Genomic DNA, 15,063 nt, shown 5'->3' on the forward strand with positions numbered 1-15,063 from the left:
GTTTTCTGCCAGCAGGGAATAATTGCATAGACCAGTGGTTCTAAACCAGTTTTTATTAAATCCAGAGGTAAAAATCAGCTTAGACAGGAGGGCCTTCCAATACTGGCTTGGACAAATGGGGGATGTGGAGTCAAAACGGCTGAGGACCATTGACACAGACGAAACATGAAACAGATGACAAAAATAATGAATAAAAGAAATAGCCAGCAAAGAGCAAATATGAGACAAAATAAATAATCTGTATAAAGTTTAATTTCAAAAATAGATTTTAAATACTTTACCCGAATACCTTATATTACCTTAATGATATTACAAAGCACTTTTTTTGAAATAACATTTTTTAAATAGTTTAACAGACTGTTTTAAGACTAATGACAATCTAATGAGGAAAGAGACTGGATTATGGGAATAGCGAACAAATATAAGGCACAGACAATGTTTGGTCTCTCACAATCTCTGTAAGAAGCAAGACAAGAGGTCAGTTTGTAATCTGTTCCAAGGTGATGTGTGGAATCTTTTCAATGTGAAATACTTTTTTAATTTTAGCTTATACAGCTAGAAGTATGATGATTCTCCTGAAAAGTGTAAACACTGACACTGTTCCATTTGTTTGAGCATCTTGACAAATGCGACTCAGCAACACTGATTTAACCCGATTGACCCTTTTTACAGACGGTGACGATGCTTTTCCCCAGTTATTATCATTGTAATTGTGTAGAGCGCTTCAGTTTTGTAGGACAACCTTAAAGTTCGCATCACGCTGGTTCCATGAACAAAAAGCCGATAGGGTTTTTCCACTTACTTTTGGATTAATGAAGAAAATAAGATGTGTGACCAACAAATGTTTATGATTCTTACAAGTTTTTTTCATTATTGCTTTAAACAAACAAAACCATGAGTCTTGCATGGTCAAGCATGGTGGCCAACTCTTTCAGTCTTTATATAAAACATTTTACCTGAAAGTTAGAAAAGTTTGTAAGCGATTATAAACACATGGAGAAAAGTGGGCTTGTGAGTAGATGAGTTTTCTTGTTTGGCGTAATGATGAGTAATATCCTCAACAACCTCTATAGTCCCATTTAGACACTTGTTAGCAACTGCCTTTTCAAGACAAGCATTACTGATATATTAGATGTCATAGAATATGTGTTAACTACAGACCTAAATTCAGACATTTAACCAATAAACCATTTAAAAAACCTTTTGACTTCTATTAGATGGAACTTTAAGTGTTAAAATGCTAACTCGTTTCTGGGTTTTGGCCTACAAAAACTTCATCCTTGAAGCGCTTCATAGAAGTTTACATTTTCATCAAAAATATCTTAATTTTGTGTTCCAAAAATGAACGATGGTCTTACAGATTTGGAATGACGTGGGTGAGTAATTAATGACAGAATCTTAATTTTTGGGTGATCTATCCCTTTAAGTCATAAACCCTGAGCGTTCAATCATTTCCATGTCTGTCTTCCCCTTGTAATCCATCAGCTGTTGTGATCTTCTAAGGCCCAAGGGTGGAAGAGTTCTGAGTCTAGCAGTAGTGTTCTCACACTGAGTAGGACCTGAGAGTACCAATGTAAGCCGTTCTTAAGGATCCGATCCGGTCCGGTCCAGCTGTACAACAGGCGTAGAGGTGCAAATGCCCAGTGAGCTAGCCGTGGTTCATTCACCGCAGCGTAGCATGAGGTCATCACTCCATTCACCACCAAAGTCCCATGGGCTGTAAGTGGGGCGTAAGCCCCCCGGTCCTCCCGCACCTCCACTCGAGTGATCCGTGAAACACGCTTCCTGAGATCTCCTTCATCGACGATCAGCAAACACTGCCCTGGCTGGGCATCACTGGCAAATATCGTCCGGAGGGATCCAGGCTTTGGGTGGCCCCCGCTGGAGCAGTTTCCACCCCAGAGAAACAGTAAATGAGCTGCCGTTAAGGAGACGCTGGCCCCATCCTCAGTGCTGATCACATAAAAGTGCTTCTGGGTAATGGGGCTACGGTCCAGGAAGGTGAGGACTTTGCTGTAGACGAGCTCGCCAGTCCCGTCACTTCCCATTGAGGCCAGAACAAGGTCTCCTGCTCGTAGGTCTCGGATTGGTCTATGAGTGCCGTCCTCCATTGTCACCAGAGCCCCTCCAGGAAAACAGCCACCTGTCTTTGCTGCTACTGAGTGCTCTGAAGAAAAGTGTGAGGAAGGAAAGGAAGAATGGAAAGAAAGAAAGGAATAGAAATGTTTGATTAAGGAAATAAAGAATGGATTTAATGCCCATGCCCGTTTCTATTCTACACTTCTGACTAGTTGATATACCTCTGGCCTTCAACCCCTTGTTCATTGGTTGGTCCTATGGTGTTTCCCTCTGTGATTGGATGAGTTAGTAAATAGGATCAGTGTGGCGTCCTCAAAGTGGGACTTTTACTTCTTCTTCATTGGGACGTTGGTGTAGGAGTGCCTCCTAGTGGACTGATTCTGACTTGACTGGCACTGCCAGCAATCTTGCCTCTTTAGACTCTTAAGTTTTTGTACAAATTGCAGTATATACAGAACAATATACAATATATATAAGATAGATTCTAAAACTCAGTTTTTCCTTCTGATCATGTCAGGGATAGTTGACTTGCAAAACGATCTGGGCAGGAAGGACAGGAGAAAAAGGAATAAAGAGAAAGAAAACAGTGGGAAAAACAGAGAAACAGAAAATGAATATTAGAGATTTTATTATGAAATTCAATGTATGTAACAAACAAAATGGTAAATCACATCTCTATAAGACATGGGCCAAAAAACAACTATGCAATCTGCAGACGTTTTTCCTCATTTCTCAGTTGTTTTAGGAGGAAAATCTGCAGAATGCATTTAAACATGGTAAAATGCTTTAAACATACCTATAACTTAATTACTGGCCAAAATATTTCATAAACAAGCATGCAGAAGTGGAAGTTTCTGAATGCCGAATGTTCCAATTTTGCCAAATCTGTGGCATCTTCTGAGAGTTCTGTGTGCACAGATTATATTTACATTTATGCAGACGATTGTTTGTGGGCCTGCTAATGGCTAATGCATTTCACAATATTATGTTGCAATGAAGTTTTAAAGCGTGAATGAGATTGACTTTAGTCTTACCTTGTTGTTATATTGTTATCTTACAGCAAAATTACATAATATATAGGAAGAAGATATGGGAATATTAAATTGTCAAAGTGCTTCCTGAATTTTCCCCCAGCTTGATTCATTCTTATCACTAGAAAAGATCAAATAGCATGTTGGCTATGGATGCTAAAGCTACATGAAGCCTATGCTGACTTGCATGGAAATAAGGATGAAGGTAAAGCATAGCTGGAAAAGTAAGAAAGGTAAAGTAAATGTTAGAAATGGTGAAAAAAGAAGTGTGCATTCATCAGACGGCCCAGTGCTGCAAGATTGTGCTGTTTTAATATAATCATGTGAAGCAAAGAAATTACATCTGATACCGAAGATGACTCAAACATGGCTCTCTACATTAGTTTATTAATCCACAGTGTGTGTATCTCTTGCCCTTGTCTTCTCATAATACGTGTCTGTGGGAAGTTTTGTTAGTTATGGTTAGATTTCAAAATAAAATTATGAATAAAATAAAAATAAAATTGTGAAATGCTATTTCATTTAAAATAACTTATTTAAATATTTTAGTTTTTTTATTTAATTTATTACGCTAGTCTTCAGTGTCACATGATCCTTCAGAAATAATTCTAATATGCTGATTTTGTGCTCAAGAAACATTTATTTTTTATTATCAATGCTTAATATTTTTGTTGAAATAGTGATGATCTGTTTAGGATTAGAATATTTTGTAACATCATAAATGTATTTACTGTAACTTTTGATCAATTTAATGCATTCTTGCTGAATAAAAGTATTAATTTATTTTTTTTAAATCTTACTGACCCCAAATTTTTGAGCAGTAGTTTATGCCATGCCCACTTTTCTGAATTCAATTAACTCCCCAAAAATAAGTCCCACACTACTAGATGCAAATAGTGTTTCAAGGTGGCTCAAAATGAACTTGCTAATATCCCACCATGTTTGTTTTCCTTTCCTTTTATTCGTAAAGACTAGTCTATTTCTCGCTTGACCTCTTTCCCCCTGCACAACCTTAGCACAAACACACACAGCTACTCTCACCTGATTTGACACTGCAGTGTATGTGGCCTTTGGATTCGTAGTAGACCCAGTCGAAGCCGGCCTCCACTGCCAGACGGGCCAGCATGGCATACTTGTTCCGGTCGCGGTCCGAGGTAGTGATGTCAACCGCCCTGCCCTCATAATGCAGAGATTCTTCGGAGTGATGGCCGTCTTCATCCCAGCCCTCCGTCACACGCAGACGCACGCCAGGCCACAGGTTCATCACTGAGATGGCCAGGGAGTTCAGCTTATCCTTACAGCGCTGCAAAAACAACGCATGAGAAACACTTACTAGAATGCAGAAATGTGACATTGGCAACAAAATCAGTCATTAGGGTAAATTTTTGAGATTTACACATCATCTGGCAAAATATACATCAAATATATTATATACTCATACATTTATACACTTATACATCAAAGCTGAATAAATAAGGTTTCCTCTGATGTATGATGTTAGGATAGAACGATATTTGGCCGAGATACAACTATTTGAAAATCTGAAATCTGAGGGTGCAAAAAAAAATCAAAATATTGAGAAAATCACCTTTAAAGTTGTCCAAATTAAGTTCTTAGCAATGCATATTACTAATCAAAAATCAAGTTTTGATATATTTACGGCATAGGAAATTGACAAAATATCTTCATGGAACGTGATCTTTACTTAATATCCTAATGATTTTTGTCATAAAAGAAAAATCGATCATTTTGATCCATACAATATTGTTGGCTATTGCTACTTAAGAGTTTTGTGGTCCAGGGTCACAGTTGTGAAAAGTCATTAAATGAATAACAGATACTAGGGTTATTATTGTTAACTTAAACTAAAACCATTAAAAAAAATACATTGTTACACTGTAGAAACACAAAGATTATTGGATTATACTGCCGTCCAAAGGCAAAGCGCAGTAACTACACATCTGGTCAAAATTGAGTTAAGTCCTAAAATGGGCTTTGTGACATCTGCTCTGTCTTGTGATAAAGTCTCCTGGTTCAATTTTGTCCCGTTTCAGAGAAACGAAAGCGTAAAAATTGCAGTAACTACAAAATTCAAGCTAATACCAAGGCAAACCGCAGTAAGTGAAGTTACTGCGTTCTGGCTTTGTTTTCCTGTTTGACACCTCAGATACTGCGCGGTCTGCCTTGGTATCCCATGGCCAAATGATGGTTGAACTCGCGTTAAAACGCAAATATCCAAAGACGGGTAAGGAAGATAGCAAAATATTAACTCCTAGCAAGGCAAATGACAGCTTTTTAATCAGCTTTAATCGGCTCCAGTAAAGTTATAGCTATAATTCATCAAAATGTAATTCATCATACAGTCTACCTGAGGGATGATTCTTTCACTATTTCACAGGCCAGTGGTTTGTATAATGTGTGAGACATTTTTTTGCATGACACTAAAATTCATTTTAGAATAATTGTACATAAATAGCCTACGTTAAACAAAAAAACTTTTTCTTTTTTTTATGAGAACCTTTTATACACCTTATATGCATATACTTAACCGCAGACATGGAAACATGGAAATGATGTACAGCATAGAGCGGCCCCCTCATTTTAAGATGGACTCCCCAAAAATTTAAATTCTGGCTACGCCACTGTGGTACAGTACAAATATTTTGAGCATCCCTTATTCTGTCCCTTATTTTCCTATAAAGACTCACAATTATCCCTTATTTTCCTTTATGGCATCCCTAGTTATATTAGGTAAAGTTTAAATTGTGTGAATTTTTTAAACTACTGTTTTAACTACTTGGTCTGTAATGAATTATTTTATAACCCTCCTGTTACCCTAAAATCTGGCAACACCTTTTCTCCTTTGAGGTCAATTTGACCCCAGAAATTTAAACTTCCAGAATATGATTTTATTTATTAAAATGAGCAAAACACTCTTTGTGGTGAAAGGAGCATTGCGATAAGACAATCTTGAGGCTTACTACTGAAATATTGTAAAATAGAAAAAATTGTTTACATAAATTTTTATTTTTTTATTTTAGCAAGTTGCCAAAGCAAAATTTCTCATTTTCATTTAGTTAACTTGAAATACTACTAAAATAACAAACTTAAATAAAAAATCATCAAAAACTATTTAGACATTTTTAAACATTTTAAAAAACAGTTTAGTGCTGTCAAACGATTAATCGCGATTAATCGCATCCAAAATAAAAGTTTGTTTACATAATAAATGTGTGTATATTCTGTATATTTATTATATATATATATATATATACATATATATATATATATATATATATATATATATATATATATATATATATACATATATATATACAAACATGCATGTATATATTTAAGAAAAATATGTTGTGTTTATATATTAAATATATTTATATATAATATAAAAATATAAATGTATATACACATGTAAATATTTTCAAAATATATACTGTATGTGTGTGTATTTATATATACATAATAAATGTACACAGTACACATACATATATTATGTAAACAAAAAAATTATTTTGGATGCAATTAATCGCGATTAATCGTTTGACAGCACTAAAACAATTAATACAACTTTAAATAAAATTAAAATGCAATAAAAAAACTAAATAAAACTAATGAAAAATATTAATAAAATCTATAATAGCACATCGACGATACTAAAATAACATTGGCAGGTAGCTATAGCAGCAAGTGTTTTATGATCTTGTTCTTCCAGGCTAATAATTAACATGCATTCAATGTGAACTAACAAGGAAATTAGTAATGTAAAATATTACAGTAACCATGATTATAGTTTACATTGTCTGGGGGAAAAAAGCAACTTAATGACATGAGTACAAAGAGAGTTCATAGATCAGTCACAATGTCTCACAATGAAATATATAAATGTGTACTTCTGGTGGTTTATGTAGCGTAAATGGCCAGTGTGACAGCATTTAAACCCAACTGAATGCTGAACTCTGATACATAAGTTACCAATTAAACAAACAGAAGGAGGCTTTGCGTGCCTGAGTGAGAAAGAACACAAGGCCATTGTCTCGACTTTGTGAATTTCCTGCAAGAAATATGGATTTTAGTATGCTCATGTCAAAAAGCCTGTGGCAAGCAGTTGCTAGGTGAGAAACCCGGTGAGCAATGGCAAATATAATCCTGACAGCCATTTGTAGAACTGACGCATTTGTGGTTAGCACAAACACACTCAGCCCATGGGCTGATAAATCCCTGTCTCAACCAGAGGCCACGAGACATGCAAGGTCACTGGATAACCACCAACTAAGTGGTCACAAATTGCTTACTGAGTGACGGCAGAGATTCTTTGATGTCGCCATCCCAAGTCCTCACTACATAGTTGTGCCATCAAACCATCTATTTCTGTTCTCCGAATTGGAGACCCACCTTTCCACTCAATAGCTACTCTATAAAGCTCTGCGGACTATCTGTTTGAGTCTAAACTCAGTGATTCGATGTCTCTGTGCTATTAGGATCTATCTCTCAGAGCTGAGCTCGGTCTGTATGGATTCCATCAGTCCAGTCCAGAGGCTGGTATGGGAGAGGAAAGGAGATTTGAAAATACAGTGCCAGTGTGTTTGGTTTCTCTGTTGAGTCTCCAAGGTTCACTGAAACCAAAACATGTACAGCAAATGCTTAGACTACAGTCATAGTGTCAACAATGATAATGCACTCTCCCACACTCAAATATGCTTACTTGTATGCAAACCTGCATATATACAAACCCTTGGCTTACTTTTTTCCCATGGAACCCAAATGGAGATGTTTTGAAGAATGTTCACACTGCTCTTTCTCAAATGATAAATGAAAATGTAATGGTAGCAGATACCAGGGGCTGTCAAGCTCAAAAGAAATGATCGAAAAATGAATCATAAATGTGGTCCATGCACTATTTTTCAAGTCTTCTCAAATTAAACCGTAACTTTGTGTGAAGATCAAAATTTAAGTCGTTATTCACTGCAGGAATCCTAAAACCTGGAAACGACTTTCCAGTTCCATTGCCCCAAAGTCAATGGGTTTCTAAATGGGTTTTTGATTAAATGCCTGGAATAAGGTCTGTGTTAAGGTATTTTCACATTTTTAACTACGACATAAAATTCAGAAATCCCCCCTGTGATTTTTACGTTTTTCATGTTTTGAAAAAGGTGGTTGCTAATAAGTAGCTAAATGGGACTACAAAGGTTGTTGGGGATATTAAATGTTATCATGCGAAACAGGAACACTCATTTACTCACTAGTCCCCTTTTACAGCCTCTCTGTGTTCATATTCATGTGCTTGCTTACCTTTATAACTCAAACCTCCCAACTTGTAGATTTTAAATATAGACTAAAAGAAGTGTTGGAAGCTTAATGGTGGTGCTGTTGAAGTCATGCAATTCTTGTGTGTAATTAAGGTTTTTACTTCTGGAGATTGTGTTTAGGTTTCAAATTCATAATTTATAAAGGTTATCTTGATGAATAAATGCTGTATAGATTAAAGAGCATAGTTCCTTTTTGTCAAGGGAACCAGGGTGAAGCTATAAGTTCCAGCTTGGCCTACAAAAGGATCACTGCACAACTCTATAGATTTGATTTGCATTTGCGCACATTTAAACTTGCAGGAGAAGACAAAGCACATCAGGTTTGAATATGCAGACAAGCAAATGAGATTTGAATTCTACGGCAAAGACCAGGATTTCTAATGAATGATTCCATTATATGGAATAGAGCAGTGTGAACTTTTTCAAATAGATCTCCTTTGAAAATCACACGGGTTTGGAACACCAGAATGACTGAAGTTTCATTTCTGGGTAAATTATTCTTTAAAGAACAAAACCCTCACTGTCCCTTGTGAGATTTGGGGGACCGAATACCATTTTAGATGCATCTTGCCCACTCTCCACATATAAGAGATTTTAAAAATGTCAAGTCTTCCCCATTCCAAAAGTTAAAACAATGAACTCCTGAACCTTGAAGAGCTGCAGTGAATCTTAAAAAGACCAAGATCGATAAACTCTCAAACTGCAGAACCGGTTTATGATGACCTGCAGAAGGAAACAGTAGTTTATGGTTAACTAGAAATATGTGCATTTGGCATGATGTCAGAAATTAAATCTGAATGGAAAAAATATGTTTTTAGTTATAAGAATACAAATATAGATATTTATGAAGACGTTTTTCAGAGCACGATTCCGGATTGGACGATAAGAATAGCGACTTGGCGAGCTGTAATAGATGCCTATTCACATAGCGGTGTGGATTTCAGCTTTTTTCGTTGTGGTCGCAAAAGTGAACTGGACTTCATAAATCAGCCCGTGAACTGTTAGTTTTGCTTTCAAAGCAGAGATCGACGGGTTTTCAGGAGGAGAGCCTTCACATTAACCACGGGCTACACAAACATTCACCGACGGCGCGGGGCCCTGAACACTCGCGCCTGTATGAGAGCGCCGGGGCCACTCGCCGCTGAATCAAAAATAAGGTGGAGAAAAATATGTGTGTAATTAAGGCTTAAACACATGTGAAGCCGACTATTTTTACACACGTATGCCACAAAAACAAACAAAAAAATAACACAGAATAAAAAGGAAAAACAGACCAGAGGTTGTCTCCAGCAGTCGCCGCAGTTTGGCCCTCATAAATCGCATGAAGGTCAGGTAAACGAGTGCGGCGCTCACCGGAGAGGTGACAGGTAAAGACGGGGTGAGATCTACGAGCCCCTCCTCAGTTCCCACGTGGCTCTCCTGGATATTAACATGTGGGCATTCAGGGGAAAAGAGCTGATATAAATACTTTTAGGTGAGGGGGAGATTGGAGTCAAATAAATTCCACTCGGTACCACATCAACGTCGTAAAAAATATCTGACGGTTCGAAAAGGGGGTGTACGCCGTTAATCACGAGCGGTACGAGGGTAAACATTAAAACAGTCACAGGTCATGCTCAATCTACAAGGGCCGTTTTAATGTTTTCTTTTCCAATCGCGCTTAAAACAGCGACGGCACTGTTTTAATTAAACGTTTCAGGTTTCCCTTCCCCTCCGCTTTATTGACAGTCACCCCTTTTGCGTTCATTCATTCACATAAACTGAGCAAGAGCCCCGTGGGAGAAAGTTCAAATATGCGGTTATAAAATAACCTGACGACTACTGTGTCTTTAATTTGACGAAACCTGCCCCCATACACTTTGTTATGAAGACTGAAAGACCTGAAACCTTGAATGAACTCAAGGATTTTCACTTTTCAGTGGAAAAAAAAACAAAAACAAAAAACTGTGGTCTCTATGCCCACATGCATCAGCGTCCACGACCATTTTTCACTTATGAGACAGAATTAAAAAAAGTGGCTTGAACAAACGGTCCACATTGACAAAGGTCTGGGAAGGTGACTTGAGGGTTGTAGGTTTGAACCCCATAGTGACTGAGCCATAAACTCACTGACACTAAACCACTTGTTATTCCAGGTGGTCTATATCTCAAAGTTAATTTTGGATGAAAGTCTCAACTATACAATGAATGATAAATCTGCATATTTTCTTGACCATATTTTCAGAATTATCTCAAGAACATTCCAAACTAAATCCCTGACATGTATTGATCTCCACTACAATTTTGACAGTATGACAATGTACCCCGATTTATTGGGCAAATACAAAGCACACTGTATGGTAAATTAAATAACAGCACTGGAAATATTGTACTAACTGTCTATATTGAAGATCTAGGTTGAAAACTTATGGTTGCAGGTTCAGACCTCACTCATCCATGAACTATCACCATTCTGCCACTGATAAAGACTCTTCACCACATGTTGACCCGGATGTTATGATTGAAGTCAGTTTGGATTAAATTTTAAACAGACCTTCTTTGCCATATTTTCTGAATTATCTCAAGGATGCCTACATTTACTGATGTCCACTACAATTTTTAGCCTAAGTGACAGCACCCTAATGCACTAGATCTTGAAAAGGCAGCTTTACTACAAATTTAGATAGTAGTAGTAATAGTACTCTACTGCATGAAGCATCGAGTGGTGTAGTAGTTTAAAGATCTAGGTTGGTAACCCACGGGTTGCAGGTTCAAAGCTGATTGTATGACTTTCTTTCCTCTGCGGAACACAAATGAAAAAGTTTTGAAAAACGTTTGTAACCAAACAGTTTTGGTAACAATTGACTTCCACTGAATGGACAAAAACCACCAAGGCATTTCTCAAGATATATTTTTATGTTCACCAGAAGAAGGAAAGCCACATTGGTTAGGAATGACATAGGCCGAGTAAAGAACCGTCACTTTTGGGTGAACTAACCACATTGCAGAAAGGTAATACTAATATGTAAACATTAGGTAGCTACTAATATGTCCTTTTAAAGCACTATTAAATATTATTCAGGGGTAAATACAAAGATGTATTTTTTAGGTTTTGTACATTTGGGTACTGCTCTTGTATCCCTTTTTTCTGAGAGTTTAATGCAAGTCCTTTTGTTTTGAAATCTCAACTAAAAACTAAGAAATTAACACTTAGCCGACCTAATTACTCTGATGAAACCTTTCCGCGTGTGTCTGGCTCACCTGCGTCATCATGCGGTCCGCACCTGTGTTCTCCTCATCCTTGAAGATGATGTCTGGGTTGTAGTTGGGCGTGAGCTCTTTAAAGCGCTCGGAGTTGCGGGTTATCTTCCCCTCATATCTCCCACTGGCTCCCAGCGTTTTTTCGGCAACGTTCGGACTGAACTGCTTATAGGCGAGAGGCGTGAGTTTCCTTGGAGTCCGTCTCTTGCCGTAACCTCTGCCCGGTCCACAGCTGTCGTACGCCGGCGAGAAAGCCAAGATGAAGCCGGTGAGGAGCGCCGTCGCTGTGGAGAGTCTCATGCCAACCGATGCCGGCGGGCACTCCAAAAGATGGAGTGTCAAAGATGGTGAAGATGATGGTAAAGCGACCCTCCTCCCCCCAATCTCAGCTTCAGTCCCCGCGCAAGATCACCGGAGGGGGAGGAGGACCAGTCTATTAGGACACCTGGCGCTCACCATCCTTTTACGCACGGAAAGACACCCCGGCAAACCTAGGGTTCCTCAGGCGGCGAGGCTGGTGCCAGCTCGTCGGTCCTCCTCTCAGGTCAGTAAAACTCGCTTTCTCTCAGTCCAAGCGGAGACAGGGGGAATAAATAGAGAAGTTCCGTTTATCTTGGCAAGCGCGTTTAGAGTCTCCTGCAGGCGGGTCCTGGTTGCGCAGAGCCGCGGTCAGAGTGCGCGTCCCGCAGCGGTTTCTGGCTCCCGGCTCGGCTGTTTGACTACTGCACTGTGGCGCGCGGCTCTCAGTTGAGATGGAAATGGAAGTGACCCGAGCTCAGATGCTACTGAAGCAGCCGCACCCTGCCAGTCCTGCCCTCTGTCTGTCTCTGCCCTCCTCTCCACCCCTCCGGGCAGACGCGCTTTATCAGCCCTGCCGCTCTCCCCTTGTACCGCACCCGGCGGCTGCCAAGACGCGAGACAAACAGAAGGCGCATTACAGGTCTGGACTCTCGGACCCTGATGTGTCCAGTCCTTTGAACCTCAGCAGCAATGCTCTAGTGCCTGCGACGGTACATCAGCACACGTTAAACACGCACGCACGCACACACACACACACACACACAGCTATCACTTGGACATAATGAGCATTTAATATGACTAACTAAGCTTTTATTTTTCAAAGACCGATAAGTTTTTTTTTTTAATATTTAAAATTAAATAAATTTCGCATTTTTAATGCTCTTTATTAATCCATTAAAATTGCATTAATTTATTTAATGAATAATGCAATTATTATATTAGATTTTCAGTTTATTTCGTATTTATTTCCAATTTTATTCGTATAGCCTACTGATTTGGTTAAGATGGATGCAATAGTAATTTGATCTTTTTTAGTTAAAGAGGGACAGGCCATCAGCAAAAGTGTTACAGCATATATATATATATATATATATATATATATATATATAAATTCTATAAACATAACGGATATATTTTTTTAATCTTTAAATGATAAGAATCTTTAAATTAATTTCGTGCTATTTAAAAAATAGAATTTTAAAATAAAAATGTATTATTGATGCTCATTATTAAACCACTAAACTTTTCATTAACGTTTGTTTTACTTTTGTATTACAGGTATTAAAATTTTTATTAATAATGGCATTATTATAGCAGTTGTTCAGCTTATTTAAAACTTTATACATTTTTACTGTTGAAAGTCAATTGACTGTTGACTTTTTATGCACTTTTTATTTACTGCATGTAAACTGGTATGGTTAAGGCGGACTGTGAGAATAGGACAGTTTTGGTTGTAGATGGTGGAACACTTGACTAAAGTGGGTCAGATCATCAGCAAAAGTGGGACAATGGTTTATAGTGTTTACATAATACATTTGCTGCAATTGAAACTACAAAAATCTATAACAATTTTCTGCTATTTATAAATTAAACTGTCCAATTAATTATATCCCTACTGAAAAAAAAAATCATTTCAGCTTGAGCTGGTCAAGGTGTTTGGTACTTGGTGAATGATGGTTTGTTACTGGAGCAAAGTGGTCTTGAGGAAGGTCTGCCAGGTCACTTGCGGCCACACAAGCTTGTAGTCTTGCTGACCCATCATCTAAATCAGCTTTGACCAGCTGCTGACCATAAATGACCAGCTTGGTGTAGCTAGAAGTCATGTAAAACCCATCACTACAATGTGGCTGTCAGGAAATAGCAAGGCTCTAGTACTGGATGACATGTTTCATTATATGTTAGTTTATAAAAGAGCAGTGATTTATGATCAAAATCCATCAAAACAATTTTAAAAAGTCCCACTTTTCTGAATGACAAAGGTCATTGTGACAATTATATACTGACTGTTAACTGCATGTTATTTAAAGGACAATCAACCTTTAAACTTACTTGTCCCACCTCACATGATGTCCCACTATTTCTGAATCCTTTTTTTTCTTCAGTAAAAATTGGATTCAGTAATCGTGTTCAACAATGTGTTCCAGATTGAGAAGTGCAGTGATTGGTGGTCAGGTTTAGTTTCACTGACAGACACTGGAGACTAATGTCTAATGTCTTTAAAATAACACTAATGGCTTCTCCACTGAAGACGAATCACCAGTTAAATGCCAGAACTATTACCAAATGATACTGGTAGGAAAAGTATGACAGTTCTGTGTCTCCTTCAGTGGCGCAGACATTTTTTCTGGTCCGCAGTGACCACACTGGTGACAGCTTGAAGATGTTACTGGTATTGCTGAATACATTTTAATTGGAGACTTTTGGCCAGGCATCAGGAAATAATCGGTGGACAGCAAAAATACGACAGTAAAAAGGGATTACCCAGATCCTTCTATCAGTCTACAACTAGATTTAAAGCATCATGCGTTTCATATTTAATTCAGTAGGTTCTAGAGTAGTTTCACAGAGTCAGACTGTTGATTACTGGCATGCCGTCTGGTCCACTTTCAAGCTTATCCTAGCCTGAATTAGATGAGGAGGCATCTGGCTAACAGGTAAAGCAATTAACCACAATTCACTTTTTATGTTATGTTTACAGATAATAGAACGACATGAAATAATGTGGTAAAGGCAAAGCCAAAACCAAAGAAATTAGTGGAATATGTGGGTGGGTTTGTGGTCAGAATTTCCGTCCATTCTAAAGTCTGATGATTTTACGGAACATGAAGCGGAACATACATTTGTGCTCAAGCATATTACATTTACTTGCTAGTAAGGGCTTCACTCTGGATATCTACTGCCACAAAGCTTACAAACTCTCCGTACCTTGTAAAACACATTGTTATCCTCCCAAAAGACTAATAAAAACCTGTGCATCTTGACTTCTAAGAAGTACACGCTCAGATTTGAATTTGCAACTCATCTTATGCATACTCTGAGCATCTGTACTTTTTGTTGGGGTGCATGAACCCTACCAATGAGAACATGAA

General features: G+C 37.9%; 1 protein-coding gene across 1 annotated transcript; it reads right to left on the minus strand.

Moving 5' to 3' along the window:
• Window positions 1-1,481: 1,481 nt before the first annotated feature.
• LOC306844772 (indian hedgehog B protein) lies at window positions 1,482-12,239 on the minus strand (the record flags this gene model as incomplete). Its single annotated transcript, XM_079377153.1, has 3 exons — window positions 11,675-12,239; window positions 4,152-4,413; window positions 1,482-2,167 (listed from the first exon to the last, which is right to left on the minus strand). The coding sequence occupies exons 1-3, from the start codon at window positions 11,972-11,974 to the stop codon at window positions 1,482-1,484; spliced, it is 1,248 nt and encodes a 415-aa protein (XP_079233279.1). The 5' UTR covers window positions 11,975-12,239.
• Window positions 12,240-15,063: the final 2,824 nt, after the last annotated feature.

This window comes from Barbus barbus (assembly GCF_936440315.1).
Source record: "Barbus barbus genome assembly, chromosome: 25".
Classification (NCBI taxonomy): domain Eukaryota; kingdom Metazoa; phylum Chordata; class Actinopteri; order Cypriniformes; family Cyprinidae; genus Barbus; species Barbus barbus.